Source organism: Sciurus vulgaris (assembly GCF_902686455.1).
Source record: "Sciurus vulgaris genome assembly, chromosome: 6".
In the NCBI taxonomy this organism is placed as follows: Eukaryota; Metazoa; Chordata; class Mammalia; order Rodentia; family Sciuridae; genus Sciurus; species Sciurus vulgaris.
In genome coordinates, this window is record NC_136466.1 from 21155342 (window position 1) to 21177475 (window position 22134).

Genomic DNA, 22134 nt, shown 5'->3' on the forward strand with positions numbered 1-22134 from the left:
GCAGGAACCAGCAGGGCCTAGAGACAGGAAGTCCTGGTACCAACGGAAGCCAGAGGCTCTGTTTTCTCATCTGGCTGTTACCCTTCCTTCTAACCTTAACATCTGTCAGCAAGATCCACCTGGGTCCTTGCATGAGGAGAGCCCACCTCAGGGGGAGCTTACTGGTGCTAATTTTAACCCCCAAGAGAATGGAGTGCCTTCTGCCGGAATGAGGCCAGATCAGCCCAGGAAATGGGGCTCCACGTAGCTGTTGCTTATCCGAGGAGGAAGCCGGGTGTGGGTGTAGAGGCAATTGTTCCTACGTGCTGGAGAAGTTCGCAGATTTTTCAGCTGCTCATTTTAGTCCTTTAACTTTTTAATATCTGTGATGATTCTTCTTCTGTTTGCTTTTTTCCTTCTGATTCATCTATTCAACACACACTGATTGACTGCCTGCTGTACTAGACCACAGGAGAGTAGAGGTGGACAGAATAGGGACAGTTAATGACACTATGAAGTATACAATCATAAGTACATGCATATTTATGTGTTGATATTAAGGAAGTGATGGCACATAGGATGATTTAAATCAAAAGGCAGGTAAATGCTAGAAAGGAGAAATACAGACTGCTAAAAGGGCTTAAGGACAGGGGACCTGGCCAAGTCTGAAAAGTTAGGGAGACTTATAAGTTTTAGATAAGAATGAGCAGCATTTGGTCAAGCGAAGAGGAAAGGGAATTCTAGGCAGAGGGGACTGCATGTTCCAATACCATAGGAGGACCAACCAGAAGCTTAAGGGAGGCCTCATGGGGTTAGGGCAAAAGTCCATTTTTGAGAAATAAATTTGGAAATTTCCCACAGGTTGGTTTCTCTTTGACTTGGACATAGGGGTACATCATCACAGGCTGATGGGACTCATAGCCCACTAAAAAGCTAACCTCAAGATCCGTGTTTCAGGGAATAATGGAATTAAGCCCTTATTGTATCAAAATCAGTGCTTCACGCTTGACATCGTCTCCTTTAATTCTCTCAGCAGCCATGGGAGGGCGCTGCTGTCATTATATCCAATGAATAAAAAAGGGAAACTGAGGCCATCCTTTAAGGATTTAGTTGTGGAGAGACAGAAAAAGAGTTAAGTTTTGGGCTTCCAAGCGGCTGACACATGGGATCCTGGCCACTGTTCTTTCCCATTGTTTAGTCAATGCATCTCCCCGCACACCGGACTTCAGAGGCGGAGAGAAATTCTGCCATTTAAGCACGTAATATAAAACCTGCTTCAACTGAAGCAAATTGACGACATTACCCAAAGGCAAACCGAAAAGCCAGATCTATGCTCAATCCCAAGGGTGAGCTAGTTGGCATGTGCACTGATATACGGGAAGGTACTTTTCTGGGTTAAGATAAAAACTCCTGGTATCACGTCACACTATCGGGCATCCCATCTCAGACTCCCTGTGCCAACCCTGCAACCTGAAATACTCAGTGGACAGAAATGAAACTTTATAGAAATTAGGTGATCATCATCCTTATCAGATGAATGTGATGCCATCGGTATGATTTTAGCATCCTTGGGAAAAAGGGATTTATCCGGAGAGGCGCAAGAGAAAAGGCTGAGAAAGGCTGGACTCTGTTGGCAGCCAGCATGGGCAAGTCTGCTGGAAGATGACCCCGTAATGCAGATCCTGCTTGAACGTATGCTGGTCAGTCCTCACAGACACACTGACATGGGAAACCAGATGGAACCAGAGAAGGAAGAGAAAAGTGAAACACAAAAGTAGCACTCTCTAGCCCGCGGGGCACAGAAATAGATCCGCATCCACCCAAGGCAGAGCTGACCAGTAAACATGAAAGCAGAACCCACGTATTAATAGATTTTTATCCCAATCTGTGCAGTTAATCAATATTTTATATGTGAACATATGCTCCTGTGTGGCTGGCTTATTTAATTGACAGTTGTTACCAGCGGGACACCAGTTGTTCAAACCCGCATTCTCCATCCCCAGATCTGGGAAGAAATGGGGTTGGGACACAGGGAACAGGGCCATGGACAGTGTCAGGTTTGAGACCTCAACACATCAGTTTCTTCCATCAACCTTGGGCAAAGCAGTAAAAATGTCAAGACACGTGCATATGTTTGATGTGAACAGGGAGCAAGGTACTTTGGTCATTATTTAGAAGAAAGGTTAAAATTAATGTGGTTGGGGGCAGCAGGTGGAGATTAATTACAGAGTGCTTGCCTACCATGCAGAAGGCTTTGGGTTCGAGTCCCAGCACCACTAAATACATACATTGATATATATCATGGTTGTTACAATTTGAGACCTTTCTTTAATTTCTTTGTTATTCCTACTTATACTGAGCCTGCAGAACATACTCTTAGATACATTATCCATGGAGTGGTGTCCCAGTCAGAACTAATGTGGTTTATCATTTCTGGATAGAAAAGGAAAGTGTACCTTTGGTCTCTCTTTCCTAAAATCTTCTGACTGCATCACTGAACCAACTGTGTTCTCCCAGTAACTCTAGGGTGCAACAAATCTACAAAATCACAGCTCATATTCCTCTACCTTTTAACTTGGCAGGATTCTAGAAACTCTTTTTGATTTGGTTAGCTAAAGATCTGTGGAATCTGATCCTTGTTGCTCAGATCGACATAGACAATGTCCAGATGGAAAATGGAAGTGAAGGGCAACTGCCCCATACTTCAAGTTTGTCTGGTCCTATGGCTGTTCCTTGTGTTGGATGTTCACATTCTGAGCTTGTGGTTAGCAGCCCAACTGTAACAAAAGAAATGTTCCTCAGCCTGGATGTTTGGCAGCATTTTCAATGTTTCTGTGTTTAAATTGGCACTGGTGGTTTTATATTAGGATGCGTTTTCTGAACTTGGAAATAGAAGAAGGTAGAGAGAGATTTAACTATAATTCATTCGTGAATCTGAGTCTTAGGGGGGAAATAACCTTACTTGGAAATAGAGTAGTAATATTCTGTAAAGTTAATAAATATCCACCCTCTGTCTTGGGGATAAGAAATTGCAAAACTAAGATTTTATGAGACTTTGGCTGTATTTATATGATTAAAGTGAACATTTTAAGCCAAACTGAGCAGAAATTTCAGATAAACACCAAAATGGAAGGGAACTTTGGGTGTTTTAAGTATTTGCCTCTATCAGTCAAAATAGACTCTCAAAGGTTCAAATGTAAATGAGTCTTTGAGACTGAGCTATCTCATTTGTGAAGTGGATTGAAGAATAACATCTACTCGTCTGCTATTTAAGGTTGATTTTAAGAACAGTGGAGATAATGTGTGGAAAAGCCCCTTTGAAAACTGAACAAAACTAGTTAATAATGAGGCCTTAGCAAAGTGCAGAGTAGTCTCTCCAGTTTGTGGATGAATGAGGTTCCTGTCTGTGACAGATGTGCCCACTGATTTGCACAGGTAGCTACCTGTCCAGCTGTACAGATGCCAGACACTCTTCTTCTTCCTTCTCTTGCAATGAATTTTTCTTTTCTTTATCATCATCTCATATTTATCCCTTAGTTACTCTGTGCTGAGGTCTTTATGTAGATTAAACCTCACAGCAACCTGTCAAAGTAGACTCTTTTAGAATTATTACTCCAATGAAAGTGGTAGAAGCTTATGAAAAGTAAAGTAACTTGTCCAGGTAGGACCTGGCAAGCCTGGCATGTGAGCTGAGCCGGTGCTCTTAACTCCCACAGCTTGGGAAAACGGGAGCTAAGGTAGGAAAGGGAAAGTCAGGCGGACTCAGAAGGGTGAACTTGATCCTGGAGGTCGAATTTTGAAAGCTGATATCTTAGGAAGATTAATCTAGGTCTGGGCATGTAGAGTAGCCTGTGCTCATAACTAGTAATCAGACGGCACAAATGAATCACCAACAGGCAAGTCTGAATGTTTGCTTTTCACAGTCCAGATAGGATAGTTCAGACCCTGAAGGGTAAATTTTGAGGAAGTCCAGTCAGTACATCATGAAGTTTAGGAAGCAGAGTGGACACTCCTCTTTGCTTATCTTGTCGGGTCCATTTGGCAACACACATGCCGAAGCCTGTGACATCATGGATCATCACCATGGAAACATCTGTGCTGTAACTGACGCGGGATGTCAGGGAGGAGAGGAAACTGGCTCAAAATGATAAGACTCTATAATGAAAGTTCACTCAAACACGTTAGCAGTAGCATCCTTGGTTGTGGAGAGAAATATAAGCAGAACTATTCAGAAAGGCGCAAAGCACCTCGTGGGCATTATTAAAGGTTGGGCAGGGTTGATTTTGAAATGCTGCTCACATTCAAAACACACTTTCTTTTAAAAATCACTATCTATGCTGTCTCGCATGATGACAATAGAAATCCTTCAGGAGCAGGGAGCTCTTCTCCCAAACTGCTTATAGAATATCTTATGCACAGCAGAAGGCGGCCTCGTGGGGGCTTCCATATTGTGTAGAGAGAGACCTTTAGCAGTCAAAAGCAGAATTGTGTTTTGTGTGTACAGTTTGATAAGTCAGTGTCACTATTAGTTGTGCGATTACAGAACTTATTAACTGAAAGATGATTCTTGACGTTCCAAAGATGTATGGAAGTTGCACACTGGTAGATAATGGGTGGAATCCAGCAATATGGCAATATGTAAGTTTGATTTGCATGGCATTTTAATAGATTATGTATTTGTTGCTGACCATTTAAAATAGAGATTGTTTTACATGGAAAGCTAAACTCAGGAGTCATGTCCCTTCTGGATAGGGCGCACACTGGATATTCAACCACAGTCCCCACCACTCCTATTGTATTGCATCCAGCCCAGTTCATTATCTTAACTTCCTGCCTGGCCCTCAGAGCATTTGCTTTTGTGATCCTTGTTGGAGGGATTAGAGATTCATTATTCCTCACACAGTTCCTAGCATATGGAGGGCACCCCATAAATTGTAGTTCCGATTACTCTTCATTGGCTACCTACTCCAAATTTGGTCCTAATAATAACACTTTCCAATAGAAATTGCTGGGATGATGGAAGAAATCTATCAATGTGCTGTCTAATATGTTAGTCACTGGCCACTATAGAAATTGACCCCTTGAAATGTGGCTAGTGTGAGAAAAGACTTTCAACTTAATATTAATTATTTTAAAACTAAATTTAAATAGTTGCATTTGCTGGTGACTCCTACATTGAGCAAAGCAGATTAAGCAATGGGACTTCTAAATAGGTGTGCTTGTTTAGGATAAAATGTGAAGGATTGCTGATAGGGCTGTGTGTGTGAGTATGTCCATATTTCAGAAGATGATTTACAGTGACTGCCATCCCTTAGGGTCGTCTACTTCCAGAAGGGACCTATCCCTCTTTACCTGACTTAAAGTCTTGCTAATTGAAGGAATCAAAGACATGTGCTTACAAAATGTTTATGTGCACATTCCTATCAATAATCGATAGTCATCTAAGCTTGAATGGGAAGTCTGTCCCCTGGTGTTCAGTTAAGGGTAGCACTTAAATATAATAATGTAACTGTGTGTGAAAACACCTGAATCATTTGACAAGCTGCTTGGCCCCACCGTCATGACAGTGTGGAGCTAAGAGTAATCGTGACCACAGGCCCTATGGGGAGCCCGTGAATCCTGCAGAAGTGCCAGGGGGACCCTCCATAGGCTGCCATCTTGTGGTTTTGATCACAAACACAGAGCACATGTGACCAATCATGATCCTCTGAACCAGTCTCCACGCAGGACTGGAAAAGATCCTTTTCACCTGCTACTTGTTCACTTATTTGCATGTGATTTGCTTGGGCAGTTTGTCTTGGTTCTTCTCCACCAAGCCCAGCACTCTGAGACCTCCTTTTGTCTTTGTTATGGACTTGGGAACCCCAAAACCATCAACCAGGCTCTGGTCTCTTGGCAACTCACAGATTTCTGTCCTGAGACTTGGCCTAAGCCAACTTCTCGAGCTGTTAATTTACTGCATCTAGGTACATATGCACAGGAGGACAAAACAAAGATCAGCCTACTTCATTCAAAAAGAAGCTTGGAATCACAGCCTACCTGTTCCTCATCCCAGCAAAAAAAGCTTCCTTAAAAACAGAAAACCTGATAAGAATGGTAGAAACAGTCATAGATAATTTATCAAATGATGACTAATACCAATCTTCTCATAATGGAAAGAGCAAAAACGCATGAATATCCTCTGTTTGAACCAGTCATTCAGTGGAAATGATATACCATCTATTCTCAGTGCAAATTCTGCTGAGGGGATGCCAAGTCGTCCTGTTTTATCTTTGTGGGTCAATGTCAACGTGCACCCCTATTATGAGAGTGAATTGAATGAGTCCCAGAGTTTCATAGGAAGAGGAAGACAAAACCCTCTGGCAAGAAAAATAAATTCTGCATACTTTACAATTTCTTCTTAGCAAAATTCTTGACAAAAATGTTTTCTAGAAAAAGACTAAGGTAATATTAACTGAGACTAACTAGCGAAATGTTAAATTATCTGCATGCATCTGTATTTTTAATGCTGCATTTAGTACTGTTCCCAGACATAAGGAGGCTAAAATTCATATTCAGATAAAGAAAGGCAAACCTTGGTGACAGATGGAACAGAGTTTAGCATAAAGGTTTAATCCTATCAGGCCGATTCCTGTATGGCCATCTGGATGAACCAGCACACACATTCAAGGCCTGTTAAAAATACGACTTGAGCCAAGATTAACGTCACAGATTTTCCACTAGACTTGCTCATATTTGACTTTATGATTTTCCAGGCCCAGGAAGATTGCTTGGGAATAAAGACTTGAGCATTCTTTGAAAAAGCAGTTCCATGTTCTTTTTTTTTTTTTTTTTTTTTTTTTTGGTTGTTGTTGTTGTTATTTGTTTGTTTTTAACCTGAAAATTATTTCCCCTGATTCACAATATTGGGTGTCCATTTTGGAAAGGTTACTTGTTTCCTTCTCTTCCCTGACTTTCATGTCTTATACTTTTCTTGCAGTAGAATAATAAGGAGAATTAGGCTAAAAATAATTTTGTGCATTAAAGTTCTCCATGTTGGGAAGAAAAGAATTATTTACTTATTGTATAATCAGAGGCAAGTGAATTTACTATTGTTGCAATAAATATCCCAATTGAATCCATGAATAATTCATTCTAAGGGTTCTCCTACCCTCTAGGACAGTTTTTCCCTTTTGCTTTGCAATGGAGTGGCTGACAGTCATAGAACAAGGAGAAAAAAGAAAAGAAAAAAGAAAAAGAACGAATGAAAAAACTAATGACAGTATTTGCCTTTAGCTGTTTTAGGACTAATATTTTGTACTCTTTAATTTTAGATTTGGCAGATCAAACATTAAGTGGAAAACTGTGTATTCCCCCGTTCTTGAGTCATAAAATTCTGAGCTTCTGCGGTGTCTTTAACAAACAATTTTTTGCATATTATGAAACAATGCTATGTTGCATGTCACTAAATCAAAAAGCCTTCAACATATCTTTCAAGTGCAATTTAGAAGTTACCGGTACATCAAAATGTCAAGATTTTTCACTGCTAAATTGTTAAATAACCCTGAATAGTGAACCTGAACAGAGTTCTGGATCTCAGACAGATAAATTCAGGAATCCAAAAGTGCTTGCACTGGAATGTTTCAGATTACAATTATTGTACCTGCATTTCTGTTTATCCCTTGCTCAGGTACTGAGTCCACTGATTGCTGAGGTCCTTTTCAACTTGAGAATAAGAAAGCTGCAAATGGACAGAAGTACACAAGATTTGGGCTTGGTCTTTAATTAGCAAGCAACATAGTTTGGAACCCTCTAAGTGGGGGTTCTTGAAATGAACACCATCAGGTTAGCTCTACCTGTTGTAGATGGACATTGGAACAACATTCCTGTCTGGTGACTGGATTTTTTTTTCCCTTTTCTGTGGGAGCCATTAATGCTGTCAAAGCAAAGGGCTTTCTTGCCAAATGAAGTCACTCTGGAATAAAGGATGAAAAACACTTGAAATTCTCAATTTCCTCATTTAATATTTAATAGGTTTAATTGCATGTATTGAGAAATCTCTGTATCATGGCTTACATTTCTCTTTAAAGTGACAAACACCACATACACATACACCGGGCCAGGGTGGGGGGAGAGAGAGACTGACTCTTGCATATATAATAAATGATTCTTTGCAGAATGTAATATCTGAATATTGTAGCGGACAGAGCAATAAATGCAGACCAATAACAAAACAAAATAAAAACCCTAATAAACAATAAAATGCTTAACTGCATAATGCAATTACTGAAGACAATAAAAAAAGATAGAAACAAATCTATAATAACTCAAGTCAAGGCAACAGCATGTGTTACAAAGACTGCCACACCTTGAGTGAGGAGGGTGTCAGAATTGTTTGCTTACCAGCTGAGTTTATGTTTGTTTGTGAATCGGCGGGAGCCTGTGGTCATGTTAGCATTCTGAAAGTGAAGTTGGCATCCATTAGTGCTAGAGTTCAGGTCAGGCATCATAACTGCTAGTCATTTCTAAGGAATCCAGCTAGAGGAACGTTGATCCAAGAACAAATCCAGAGTGGAAATGCAGAAGGCCAGTCTTCCAGCTGGTGACAAACCCCTCTGTTCTTCTCGCTTCTTGTCTACTAGCTGCTACTTTCAGGCTCAAAAGAGGAGAGGAGAGTTTTGGTGCTATAGCACTATGCACAGTTGGGAATAGTCATCATTTCACTCAAAAGACCAGCAAACCCAGCTGTTCAGATTGAGGGGGAAAGCTGATAGTGGGCACTGTGTTCATAGGGGTCACTTTGTGTCCCTGTAAGCTTCTGGGATGGTGTTGCTCCTATACACACCAGTTCCAAAACAAAGGAGATAAAAGGGAGCAAGGATGAGGTTTTTGAGGTCACAAATATCCTGTAGAAATGAACTGGGCTCAAGGGTTCCACATTTTCTGACAAATATCCAGAGTTGAGACAATAATGATAAAGTCAATTCTTTGGCTGAAAAATTTCTGAGAAGTTCTCCTTTAATATTCATCCTGAACAAATGAAGTTCCGAAGGAAGGAAGGAAGGAAGGAAGGAAGGAAGGAAGGAAGGAAGGAAGGAAGGAAGGAAGGAAGGGAGGGAGGGAAGGAGGGAGAGAGAAGGGGGGGGAGAGAGAGAGAGAGAGAGAGAGAGAGAGAGAGAGAGAGAGAGAGAGAGAGAGAGAGAGAGAGAGAGAGAGACTGCTTTGGAAGAACTGATGCCAAATCCACCTACTCAGTGCGTTCAGCTGGATATGTTGGCAAGTAGCATAACTGGAAATTCTGAAGAAAATTCTGCAATAAATTATATAATTTGGAGTGATCAGAGTGTGGAACGTCTTAGTAAATAAATAAACTCCAATTCGTGGGGCGCCAATGATAACTATCGTGAGCATGACAGCAGCCTGCTTGCCTCGTGCCTGGCACACAGAGGAACGAAACAGGAATGGACATTTCCTGGGCGTTGGCTGGAAGTCCTGTGTGGGAACCACAGCTCAGCAAGGACCAGCACCTGATCTAAGGTTGTGCTAAAGGGTAGATGTGGGATTTGAACAGCTAGAGCCCTTGTCCATTTTCAAATACTGTAATTCTCCAGATGTTAAAATCATGGTAACATAATTTTATCTTTCTAGCTTTACTCAGATGCTAATAAGGGCTGGTGGCACTGTCCCTGCCTCTCCTGCAAGCTTCAGCTACCTGCTTTATAGAGATGCTCATTAATGAGAGTGCTGGGTCACAGAATGCTAGACAAGGAGTTGACATCTCCTCGTACGCTGCACAAGATGGAAATGGAAAATGACCTATGTCCACTTCAAAGTGGAATTTCTTCTTGAGGTTTAGAACACGATTATAAATTTCCTAAATTTATACATTCACCAACTCAGGGTCGTTTTCTCAGTGTATTTATAAAAACCACACAATGCATCTCTAATTAGTCTTCCATAACCGGGCTGGTGTCTATGGTCACAAAAGCCTCGTTTGGGGGACAGGATATGATAAATGTCGAACGTGGGTCATCTGTATGGCTACCCCAAACAAGTGAGGTATTGATCACAGCACAAAGAGATTTCAGAGGCAAAAGCCAGAGCAACCCCCAGGTCCTGCTGATGGCCACACACACCACTAATTCACCTCAATGGGCAGGCACCTCTGAGCTCAATTAACCCTTATTCCCAAGGCCACCCATAAACCCCGAGGTAAACATGGCTCTCCCGGCCCTTGCTTTCTATCAATGAAATAGATCATTTCTATTGGAGGCCCAGCTTATAAATTCACCTTGCTAATAAAGAGCCTGGTGCTTCCAGTGCAAGCAGGCAGGCACTCGAATTCTGTAAACCAGAAAAATTTTAACTGCCGAGGGCATCCGTGATTCTTTCTGCCTTCTGAGGCTACTGGAAGGAAATAGAAATGCTCTAGAGGTGGAGCAGGTGACAGCAAATGTCCCTGGGTACAGCTGTCTGCACACAGAGCATCGGTTGTTAAATATGCACTCGAGGCTGAAAGATTCCTTTAAAAAAAATTTTTTTTTCCCTCTCCTTTCCTTCTTACCATGACCATTGTTCAGAAGCAAATTGGAAATCTGGTAATTAGGCCCTGACTCACAGTGTAGTATTAAAGTCCCGAGCCAAAGTTCAACACCCTGAAATGAAATTTAAACCAATTAATCTGTTAGATTTTTATCGCTTGTCCGTGTTTTCTCAGCAATTCCCCCAGCACGTGGCCTTTGATCAACTCTCATACAAACGCTAAAATGTGTGCCTGCTGCTAGCAAGATGGGGTGACATTAACATGGTACTCATAAAACAATCAGAGCAGAGGAGCCCTCAAACAGGCAGGGCATAGTAATATTTAATAAAAGCGCACACATAATCTTCAGAATTAGCATTTTGTGCCTTGCAGTACCTTGGGGAGAAGAGCTTTTATTTGTGGAGTGATCATTATTATAACAAAGAAGAGCTACCTAATAATTTCCACTTTAACTCTGCAATGTGCCATGAGCTTTTCAGAGCCATTATGCTAAACTGGTGGGGTAATCATGTTATTGTCATAGTTTGAAGGAAGGAAAATCTCCTCTACTTTGGTGGCTGGTGAGGGGTGGGGGAGGATTAATAAAAAGAAACAAGAAAAAAAAACCCAAACTTTTATTTTTAATGAAATTTTAAATCGGAAATTGGCTTCTTGTCCTTGTGGCTACAGTATGAAAATCTTACTGGTGAGGAAGAAAGAATCTTTTATTAATTAAATTAAGAGTTTACTGGTAAATGTAGTTTGTATTCAAACATACCTCCCTCATTCCCTGTTCTCTAATATTTTCTTGGAGATAGAACTGTACTGATGATTGCATCTCTGGGTAGAATTGAACTCTTTTATAAATCTTTTCACTTAAATTCTGCTGAATCCATTCACTGCAACTATTAAAACATGGGCTTTTTCTGGTAGTCCTCTGCTTTCCTCTAGGTATCTTGAACGAAAGAAAAACAGGTCCCTGATGTTTCCAGTGTTCTCTGAGCATCCTCAAACAAAACTTACCCCAAAAGAGGAGGGATGGAGAGACTCAGGATCTGTCAGTCGGTACAGCTGATTGGGGTGGCTGGTTGTTTTTTAGTATCAGTTTGCTCTGAAGAGAACAACTGTTGAAAGGTGTTCTCTCATTTAATTTCTTTAATACTATGATCTGTGACCTTAATATATGCTCATCGAAAAAATTCAAACCACATAAATGTTGATAGAGTCAAACTAACTAGCTTCCCTTTTCTGTTAAACCTTCTAGTGACAGTTCCTTTTCATAAGGACCTACTGAGGACAGTTGATGTACATCCTTCCTTCCACACCTTTGTCTAGCAGACCTGTTCACATGAGGCTGCACACACACACACACACACACACACACACACACACACACACACACGTACAAACACCCTCACTCATGCACATCCAGGCTCATATATATCATTTTTAAAATAAGCAGGATCACACTATTCATTAGTTCACAAATTGCCTTTTTCACTTAATAACATATTTTGACATCTTCCCATGTCAGTTTATAGAATTTTTTCATCTGCTCTAATAAAATTCTTTCTATTATACAGCATAAATGTTCTATAGCCTATTTAGGTACTCCCCCATTGATGGCACCATTCCTCTTGAATTTTTTGCTGTCAGTACAGCAGGGAACTTTTGGATGCCTCTGCTTTGGGCCATAATCTCAAGTATCTCCTGGTCAGTTTTAGTCTGGCAGGTTTATTTGTGACTAAGGTAAAGGTACAAAATGACAGCCTGTCAGTTAAAGCCAGTCCAGGAACGTGTTCAGCCTATAGATTTTTTAAAAATATTAAATTAATTAATCCAACATTAAAAGACCAGGAAATTTCATACACTCTAGGTTCTTGGCTTCTTTGGAAAGGGGAATGCCTACCCACCCTGAGTCTGTATGGTCTGGGGTTCCCAAACTGGAGCTGAGCACTGCTGTCACCTTTAGGTGGGGCATGTGCGGTGCACAGTGTCCTCACTGTTTCCCATTGCGTCTCTAGCACTGAGTGACAGGTCCTTCATCTCGTGCTGGTTCTGCTGTCTTTGTGTTTCCAGCCTCGGCCTCTGTGGATCTGTGAATTCTTAACAGGGGCCCGTAGGCCTGATTCCCTTTAGCTAGTTGCAGTGTTTCTACTTGCATTTGGGGTTTTTCATTTTGAGGGAATATCCCATGCGTGGTTAGTACGTGGCATCCACCATCTCCAGTTATTAAGTGCTGTAGTACAGGAGCAACCTGGGAACCCTCTGAGGTCCCAGCTTAGAAGTGCTGCATTCTCTCAATGCCTTTTTCTCCAAAATTGGAAGAATGCGGTGGCACATATTGTTTCCTCACTAGGTTCTGGCCCTGCATTTTTTGCTTTCCTCTCATCCACTGACATTCGGCCTGGCTTCTGAATGTGTGCACACAGTGTGTGAGAACATGACCACTTTCCTTAGGAAGAGATTGAAAGCACACACATACATGCATGCTTACATGTCTTCTGTATCTTAAAAATAACAAGGGGATAAAAAGAGGGATGGAGTCCAGTGTAAACCAGCAGGTCGTGGCCATTGCTATTGTAAGGACTTCCTGTAGGAGAATTTCTCTAAGATCCATGAACGTACCCTTCCACCTCTTCATATGCAATGCTGGGAAACCAGAAGGAGACCCTGCTTATCTAACTAGATATACCTACATGATTAAAAAATAAACATTAACAGAAATCCTCAAGATAATACAGATGATAAGCATGAAGTTCATTTTGTGGTCTGCTAGGGTAACCAGAGGGTCAGTGCTCAATGACACCACTGGATTCCACACTTTGCCATTACGCAGGTTTCTTAAGACCAGTTTAGTTAAGCCAATATGCAGTATTTCTCAGAAGTATCCTGAGAGATATCAACACCTTTTCTATTCTACTCTGGCAACTACTCTATTGAGTTATAAATGAAAAAAAAAAAAAGATTTGGAGAAATTAGCAAACTATTTCTAAACTGTTTCTATTTCAAGAAATTTATATATTTGTTAAATGTTGTTTATCTTATAAGTTGCTTGAAATCGTATATCTTATTTTACCATTGGTTCAGGAGCACTTAATCATGCATTTAAGTCTTTTGAGTTTTAAAGAAAACTTTTGTTTAAGAAAAAGTCCCATGCCTGTGGAACATTGATCACAGCCCCCATGTGTGTAAAAGAACTGGGCAAGAATTTGAATTCAAGTCATGAATCATTTCCATTTTCTTGATTAGTTATTTTGTTTGGGGGGTGAAGTGGAGAAGCATAAAGTCAACCAAACAGCCTTCTTTTAGCTGCAGATGCATTGTCGTAAGCTCAGCCAACAAGCGATGTTTACTTTGGATATTTCCAAATTTCTCTGTGCAATTTTTAAAGACGACTTTGAATCAGAACCAAACCCATTCTCCTTGTTTGTGTGGTGGCACGTGAGCAATGGTCCCACCGGGATGGACTTAATGTTTTCTTTCCTTCTTGCAAAAGTTAAAGCATGACATTTTGCCAAATTTGACAAAGTCCAGTAATTTTTTTTTTTTTTTTTTTGCCAGTTCTTTTCTCCTGTTAAAATTAACTGGAGCTCTCATTGGCTTCAATGCTTAGACAGTCAGTCTTGAATACTTATTAAACTTTTTATTAAAGCGGAGGGTCTCATTCCCTCTTCTTGCACAATATCTTCCTTGCTTTAGAATTTTGCTTTGTTGCTGTTCACGAAAGTCATCAGGAGAAGAGCGATGGGCATTGTGGAGTTAAAAACTCTCAGTGGCCCCAAGGTGCCCTCAGAGAGATTTCAACAACATGATCCAACAATTACATTGATGCCTAGCAATTCTGTTGAAAGGATGCCATGCTCTTTAGCCACCTCCAGTCTGTTTGGAATCACAGTATTTGCAAACTATTTCCCATCTCCAAGGGCCATTTACAATGGAAAGAGAAGAGATATGAAATGTTGAGAAAGTCAGTTGTAGGGTTTTAAGTCTGGGAAATACAACAAAGCAAAGGTCACAGGGAGTCTGTGGCTCAGCCCTGCCTCAGCTATTTGGTTGCATAATTCACCCTGAGTGACCTGTTTTGCATCTATAAAATGGGATTGATGACATTTACTTGAAAAATTCAAATGATTTTTAATGAGGAATGTTGCTGTGTTGGTGTTATAGATGGAAGCCATGGAGCAAGAATCATTCCTGCTTTGGCCCCCTCTTTCTTAGCCTCCCATTGGACAGAAATGTTTATAAAAAATGTAGAAATTTTCTTTTCAGGAGATATATTTAATTATAAAGCAATTTTGTAAGTGCATTCCAAAAATGTCACCCATTTTTAAAGAAATCACTAACATTTTGTAAATTCGATTTCATCTCCGTGTTATATTTTATAAGGTTTCAAGCTTGATAAAGATTTGGGTGAAAATATATATCTTAACAGAGATAATGAAAAGAATGCTAAGAACTGAAGCTGCACCCTTGGTTTTAGGTCCTAATGTGGCTGGGAAAGGCTGAGATCTTGAGGGACTTTCAGATAGTGAAAAGATAAAAGATTTTTTTTTTTCTTTTTCTCAAGTCTCCCATCATTAAAGTTTGGTTCTAACGGCAGTCTCCTTCTCTTTTTCATGTGTGTTGAAAAGCAGCTACTCCCTGTATCAAAGCCATCAGCCCCAGTGAAGGATGGACCACAGGAGGTGCGACTGTGATCATCATAGGGGACAATTTCTTTGATGGGTTACAGGTCATATTCGGTACCATGCTGGTCTGGAGTGAGGTAGGTGTTGTCTGAACATTAATATCTAATGGTTTGTTCTAGTTGAAGATACTGTCTGTACTTGAATTTCTAATAGAATGTGTAGCATTTTGTGGGGCTTCTCTAGGTGGGTCAGCTCCGGTCTACAAGAACTTTGGGAACCTAGGGAAGATGGGCTGAGTTTACCAGGAGGCAGTGCTTCCCACTTGGGTGACTTCTGTTCTCTGGCTCATAAGCCCTGGGACAGCTCTGTTTTGCAATTTCGTCTCTTGGGCTTGCATGGAGTAGATGTCCTCTTGCATATTGGGAACCAAAAAAGAAGATGCAAAGTAACAAAATATACAGGAAAAGCTACTTTAGCAAGGTAGTAGTCTGTGGAATTCCATACACAGAGTCTAGTGTGGCCCGATCTTCAAAGACCTCCATTTAAATGATGTTACTAATCCAGGTGCAATTGGTTCTTGACTTACTAATGACTCAGAGAATGAGTGATTCACTAGGGAACCTAGAAGAACCCAGGGCTTTTTCCACAGTAGGGATTTACAGCTCTCAAGCACCTTGGGATATGACTTCACCCATAGGGTAACAGCTGTTCTATCTGTGCAGTGCTTTCTAAGCTTCCAGTTGACTTGTCCAGCAATAACCAGCATAAGCTTAAGATCACAAAACATGAACATCATCTTTGCATAGACACCATGGTGCCTTTGCTTTCTGAATTCTGAGCATCAGCTGTTCAGCCAGCGTGCTCAGAGTCCCATTCTCTTTCACCACAGTGTAGCATAAAACCAGGGTGAGCGCTGTGGGAGACCATAGTTCACCCCACGTGTTTCATAAGCAGTTACATTAACTGCTAAACTTTACTGAGACTTACTATATGCTAGGCAGTGATCTGGGCTCTTTGTGTAGAGCATCTCACTCTTTCCTCTATGCTACCAAGTACGTACCCTTGGATGTATCTTCTGGGTAAGTTTACTGAGACGTGGAGATAAATAATTCAATAACCAGACAGCAACTGCCCAGAGCCCGTGGATGAAGTGATGTGTTTGTTGCCACACAGAGGTCAGAAGCAGACCTGAGCTGGAACCCACATTCTCTGCTTCTGCCTCTAGTGGTCTTCCCCTGGAGAAGCAGTAGATACCTTGTGTGCTTTCTGTTTAGCGAGACCGTAAGGATGAGCAGAGAGTGAAGACTGTGATAGTTGGGCGTGCTGATCCAACTGAACATCCAAGGCAGTCTGTTCTTTCTGCCTGTCTCGCTGGCAGCAGCCCACTGGGTGGAGCCCCCATCAGCTCCGGCTGCCCCTGCCTTTGCGCTTCCCACTCAGCCAACAAGAAGTACGTACTTGGCCAGAGTCAAGTTCTCATAAAGCTGCATCAGAAGGGAGCTTCTCCATGCATCCAACCCTATCCAAGTTGGAACACTCCGGGCATGAAAGGTGGACTCTGCTCCCCATGCTGACTGCGCTGTGTTCTCCAGCAGAAGCGCTGGGTGTGACAGAGAAGCCACACAGAGCCGGGCTATTTTGCTGCCAGCCTGCTGTCTTCATTCTGCTGTGAGCAGTGGTGCTCAAAGGGACAGCCTCTCCCAGGTCTCCTGGACTGGATCTTCTTCCCTTCCTCTCCTTCTTTCTGTTGCTCATCTTGGAAGTTGGGAGAGAGGAAGCATGAGGCTTTCGTCCCATGCCCTTGTGCCTCTGCTGTCACAGCCAGGCGTGGGCGCAGGGCAGAGCCTGCACGCCGCTGCTTCCTCATCCCGCCTCCCAAACTGCTGGCAGCTGCAGCTGTGCCCTGACTCCACCACAGCCCTGTCCTGGTGGACACCTGCCACCTCATTTCCAGAACCATCTGAGCAGACATTGTTGAAGATGAACCCGTCCCCTCAACATTCGCCGGTTGTCTGTCTGCATGGAGGACTTTCAGTTGGGCCATGGCCATCATGATGGTCCTGATGCTCAGAGTACTAGATCTTGCAGAAGGGAACCCTTTTGTGAAATACTCTAAACTATTTCTATATTTTATTTTCCTATAGGGGTCTTAGCAAATATGATTTTCTCTGCCTCTTTGTGTGCAAACAGAATTCGGTATTGCCTCAAAAAACAAAACAAAGCAAAACATTGTTTGGGAGTGAGAAATAGAGAAATAACTCACACTTACCAAGGGCAATTCCATAGGCACTTTATAGGTATCACTTCATTTAATCCTCCTGTTAGTCCTGTGTTAGGTACTCTTGTTATTCTGATTTTACATATGAATAGATTGCCAGAGGTTAAGAAACTTATACAAGATCACACAGCCAGAGAGTCCTAAAGAGTGGATTTGTATTGTACTGTACATATATATATACATTTTTTAAAAAAGAATTTCAAGTGCTCATAGATAAGACAGCAAATGTAGTCTTGAGAGAGAGATGGACTCCTATCTGTTCAGAGTCTTTGCCCCTGACCACATACATGACCTTGAGGTTCATGCCCGTCCCTAAGATGCAGTGCACTTAATTTTAAGTAGATTTTAATCACATCTCCCTTTCTTCATTCTGTAGCCCGTAACACCCAGAAAACAGGCTGGTGGGTCAGGACAAGCAGATAACGATTTCAGATTAGCAGTTGATGCTATTATTTGGAGTCTTCTTTTAGCTGATGAATTTTAAAAGATTCAAAGAAAATAGGGCTGGATTAATTTACCCTCATCTGTGTTCTTTCTTCCCTACCCAATCTTTCGTAAATGAGTAGTTCACCTCAGTTCACTGGTTGCCCCCTAAGGGTTGGGATCGACAAAGATGGCACTCCTGTGCTCCCACTTGGGGGCCCTCTGTGTGCCCTCCCACATTCAAGTGGTTTTCTTGTGAGTTGGGTTTCTTGTGATTCTCAGTTGCTCTTCCTTTCTTGATTCTTACCCTTTTTCCTCTCCTTCTTTTGAGAAAGTAAATTATTTAACTGATGTTCTTGGGCTCCTTATTCTCCCTTATTCCCAAATACTTAAAGAGAAAATTCTCTGGAGTGTTTTAAATATAAATTTAGGAAAGCCAATGAGATTGATGTGTGCTAATCTTTAATGTGGTTTGAATTGTTTCCTTGACCAGAGAAGCTCTTGGTTGCCACATGTGATTTGGAGCAGGGAGGGCTTCCTGCTACTGTTGTTTAGTGCTCCTCATTGTTTTAATATCTCCCTCTGAATTCCTCTAATTTCTAAACAATGAGTGTTAGCTGCCTTGCTTATGGTTGTCTAAGGCCGGGATAGGTACCATGGGTAATTAAAGTTGGGTTTTGTGGGATCTGGTGTTTTATTTGGAAAGACAACTTGCTCCCATGAAACAAATTAGAGAGTTGCATAATATATTTATGTAATCTAGTATTGAATTTGTGGTTTAAAATACAAGCAAGGTTCTAGAAGGCAGAGAGAATGGAGTGAGTCAGAAGCAGACTGTTGAAAAAACTAATCAAGTTCCAATTATGTATGGGTGACTCTCTGAGCGAGGTAGTTTTAGATCGCACAATTTTTCCATCTCAACACAAAAATGCCAGCGAGAATGCATGCTCTTTCAGGTATTTTATCTGCATGTCTAAGAAGTAGAACAGTGGGATTAGTGGGAGCAGAAGGTAGTAGTCAGGTGAGAATTGAGGTTGTCTAGAGGAGCAGTAGGCAGAGAGCTGAAGGACCCGGATGATCATTGCATCCTGTTGCCCAGAGGGTGCAGATGTAGTCAGTGTTGGTCAGTGGACCTCACTTTCCCTATCTGAAAATGACGACTTTAGGCCAATCCTCTTTGACACCAATGCTGCTACTCCTTTTTATCTAGAAGGGGGCGGTGATGGTGGGTGGGAAGCAGCTTCTTTTCATCCACTATTCTTTTATTTCAGAGCATGCTTTCAATGCACAAATGTATTTATTTGCAAAAAGGGTTCCTGAACTTCTTTAAAACAATTTAGCCAATGGAATCGTCCTATTTAGGTCTGCAATCAACATTTCTACCCTTTTTGCCTCAGATTCTAGTATCTGATGTAAACCTGAGACTTATGCATAATATTGCCCTAATTCATCTACCATAAGGTTCTGTTGAATACTAATTCTTAGGGATATTAATGGTTGCCTTCTGGGAGATGAGGGAAATTTTTCCCAGTAAAGTTCGGGAAATGTCGAATCAAACAAACTCAACGAGTCCTTGTTCTCGGACTTCGCAGGATTTTTGAGGTACCAAATGCACTGTGGATACCTAAGATTCAGTATTCATCATGACCCAAACTTCTGTAACCACAGAACCCTTGTTTTCAAGGATCACCTTACAAGAAGATATGTTGGTGATGGCTGGAGTGCATTTTGATTTTATGTTAATGAAGCCAAGTCATGAAATTCAATCATGGAGTGGTTGGGCTGGGATAGATGTGAGAAAGTAGTCTGAAATATTTGCAGAGCATTATTTAGATTAGACCAGGAATGTTTGGAGCCATTATTCTTTAAAGCTGCAAGGCTTTGAACAAAATTTCTGTCATATTTTGCATCTGGTTTGAGTCAGTGCACACTTAGCATTAGATGCCATATGATTTTGTAGGACAGCTATATTTAAAGATTGGCGGTACCACTTAGCTCAGATGGGAGAAGCCAAAGTTTCATCACTGTACAAACCAATTAGCTTCACATAGGGGCTCCATATTGTCTTCTTCATCCAGATGAATGTTTTCTTCAACTGTATTCCCAGAGATAGGGAATGAAGACAAAAGAAAATGTCGGTGGGGGAAATGTAGTTGGGCAAATTGCAGTGTGGGGGGTGGGGGCTGGAAGGCAATTTTGCCACTTGAATGCCCGAATTAGAAAACCTAGCGTGAATGCTCTTCTTGATTCTTTCTTCCTCTCTACTTTCCATTTTCATTTGTACACCTGGTTCAGGGAAATGAGTGTAAATAAGGAAGAGAATTTGCTTCTCTGTGATGTTAGAGAGAATGGCTATAACACATATGTGCGTCCTTCCGAATGTTTCCTAGGCCTCTTTGCCCAACCTTGATTTTAACTGAACCACAAGTGAAGTCCCAAGTTGTTTGGGGTGTCAAAGAATGCTTCTTGGGCACCAAGTACAGTATTTTTATTTTGTGAGAGTGCTCTGGAGAGGTACTGTGACTTGCTGTGGGAGCACACTGGCCACCTATTGCTAGGGTGACAGCCCAGTTCTCCTGACACCCAGCCTCAACCACATTGAGCTTGAGGTTGTACCAGGTTTTCTCATGAATTTTCTGTAGGCTTTTAACACACTTCATAAATTTACCAAACCTTTCCAAATTTCATACAAAATGACTCATCCATGCTCTATTGTATATGAGACACAATTACCACTGAAATCACACACACACACACACACACACACACACACACACACACACACACACAAAGAAAGCTGGGGAATGATATGTCAAATACCACTTCTTTCAAATTTTCATAATAAAAATAAAATGTAAATAGCTGTGTTCATTTATTTTACATATATTGAGGCTTACCTGTACAGATTGAATCCAAAGTTGATTAAGTGCATAGATTTAAGGTAACTGACAGCTGTCTAGTTTTCCCTAAACATCAGTTTCAAAGTCTGTATATTTAACATATACTTATTGACCACCTATTATATGGAAGATGCTTGATGCCAAATTAAGAAGTTTATTTCTTTTGAATCAGTTCCATTAAACTTTGAGTATGACTTTGGAGAACAACTTTGAAGTCCAAGTAATTTTATGAGGAATCATTTTTAAATGAGCTAGCATATTAAAGAAAAACAGATAAAAATGGTCTAGTGGCTGTTTTAGTATAGTTAGACCATTATAGACATGCTCACTTTATTCTTCAAAATGCTTTAGTCTCTGTTTTTATTTTTAATAACCAAGGCACTTGAAATCTATCCTGTTGATAATTAGGGGATAGTGAAAAAAGACTTTCAGATAACATTTTCATCTCCACGTTTCCAGTTTGCTCAGGAGGTACACATATGTGCCCCAAACTTGAAAATAGAAGCCACAGAAGTGCGATGTGTTTCTAATTTTAATATGAATCCAAGACAGAATTCACACCTGGCTGCAATCACGTGACTCTATGAAGAAAATGGATGTCTATATCACGAGCCCCATTCCCCCTGCGCTGTGCTTATGCTCTGAACTGAAGACTCCAAGCTCCTGCCACAACCGCCCCTGGTTTCCTGTCTCCCAAAGGTTTCTTTTGGCACTCAGCTCTTTTCAACGTCCTCCCGCAGGGTGCACCTAGAATAAGTCCAGGTGCATTGAATTGGTGGCTGCTCCTTGCACCTGCAGGGATTCTTTGTCCTGTGCTCTTGTCTTGTTCCTCCCCTCTGAGGGTTTTCTCTTTCTTTCTGTGCCTGGGTTCTTTGATCCCAGGATCCTGTAGAAGACCACCTTTTCCTGTGAGAGCATCCCTCTGCTCCAGGTGTAAAATATTCTCTCTTGTGTCCAAATTCCCACATTGCCTTATCTCTACCATATTGTGTGCCTTATTCTTTTCTTTTATTATTGTGATTTAAGGAAGTCTCTTCTCCCTCCAAGGCAGGATCCATGGTACATTTGGCTCAGTCTCTTACAATGTTTCCTACAAAGCTTGTAGGTCAGAGGTATTAGGTTTGAATGACCTTCCCTCTCTCCCTCCTTCCTTCCTTCCATTTAAACAAATGCTCCTTGTTAACAACTATTATATTTGGTGATGCTTCAGAGTAACACTGTTCATGCCTGTAATCCCAGCTACTTGGGAGGTTGAGGCAGGAGGATCTCAAGTTCAAGGTCAGCCTCTGCCATTTAGAGAGACAATGTCTCAAAAAAAGGTGGGGTGGGGGGTTAAAGAAAAGGACTGGGGATGGGGATGTAGCTCAGTGATAAAATGCCCCTGGGTTCAATCACCAGAACCACCTCCGCCAAAAAAACGTC

General features: G+C 41.3%; 1 protein-coding gene across 6 annotated transcripts in view; it reads left to right on the forward strand.

The window, feature by feature from the left end:
- The window catches only part of EBF1 (EBF transcription factor 1), a 383569-nt gene that overhangs the window by 269070 nt on the left and 92365 nt on the right, over positions 1–22134 (forward strand). For 4 of the 6 annotated variants that reach the window (XM_079144601.1, XM_079144603.1, XM_079144606.1 and 1 more), the window contains one exon: positions 15115–15248. In XM_079144601.1, the coding sequence (XP_079000727.1) occupies positions 15115–15248 (134 nt within the window). The remainder of the gene's footprint in view (positions 1–15114; positions 15249–22134) is intronic. The other 2 variants (XM_079144602.1, XM_079144605.1) reach the window with 1 other exon arrangement.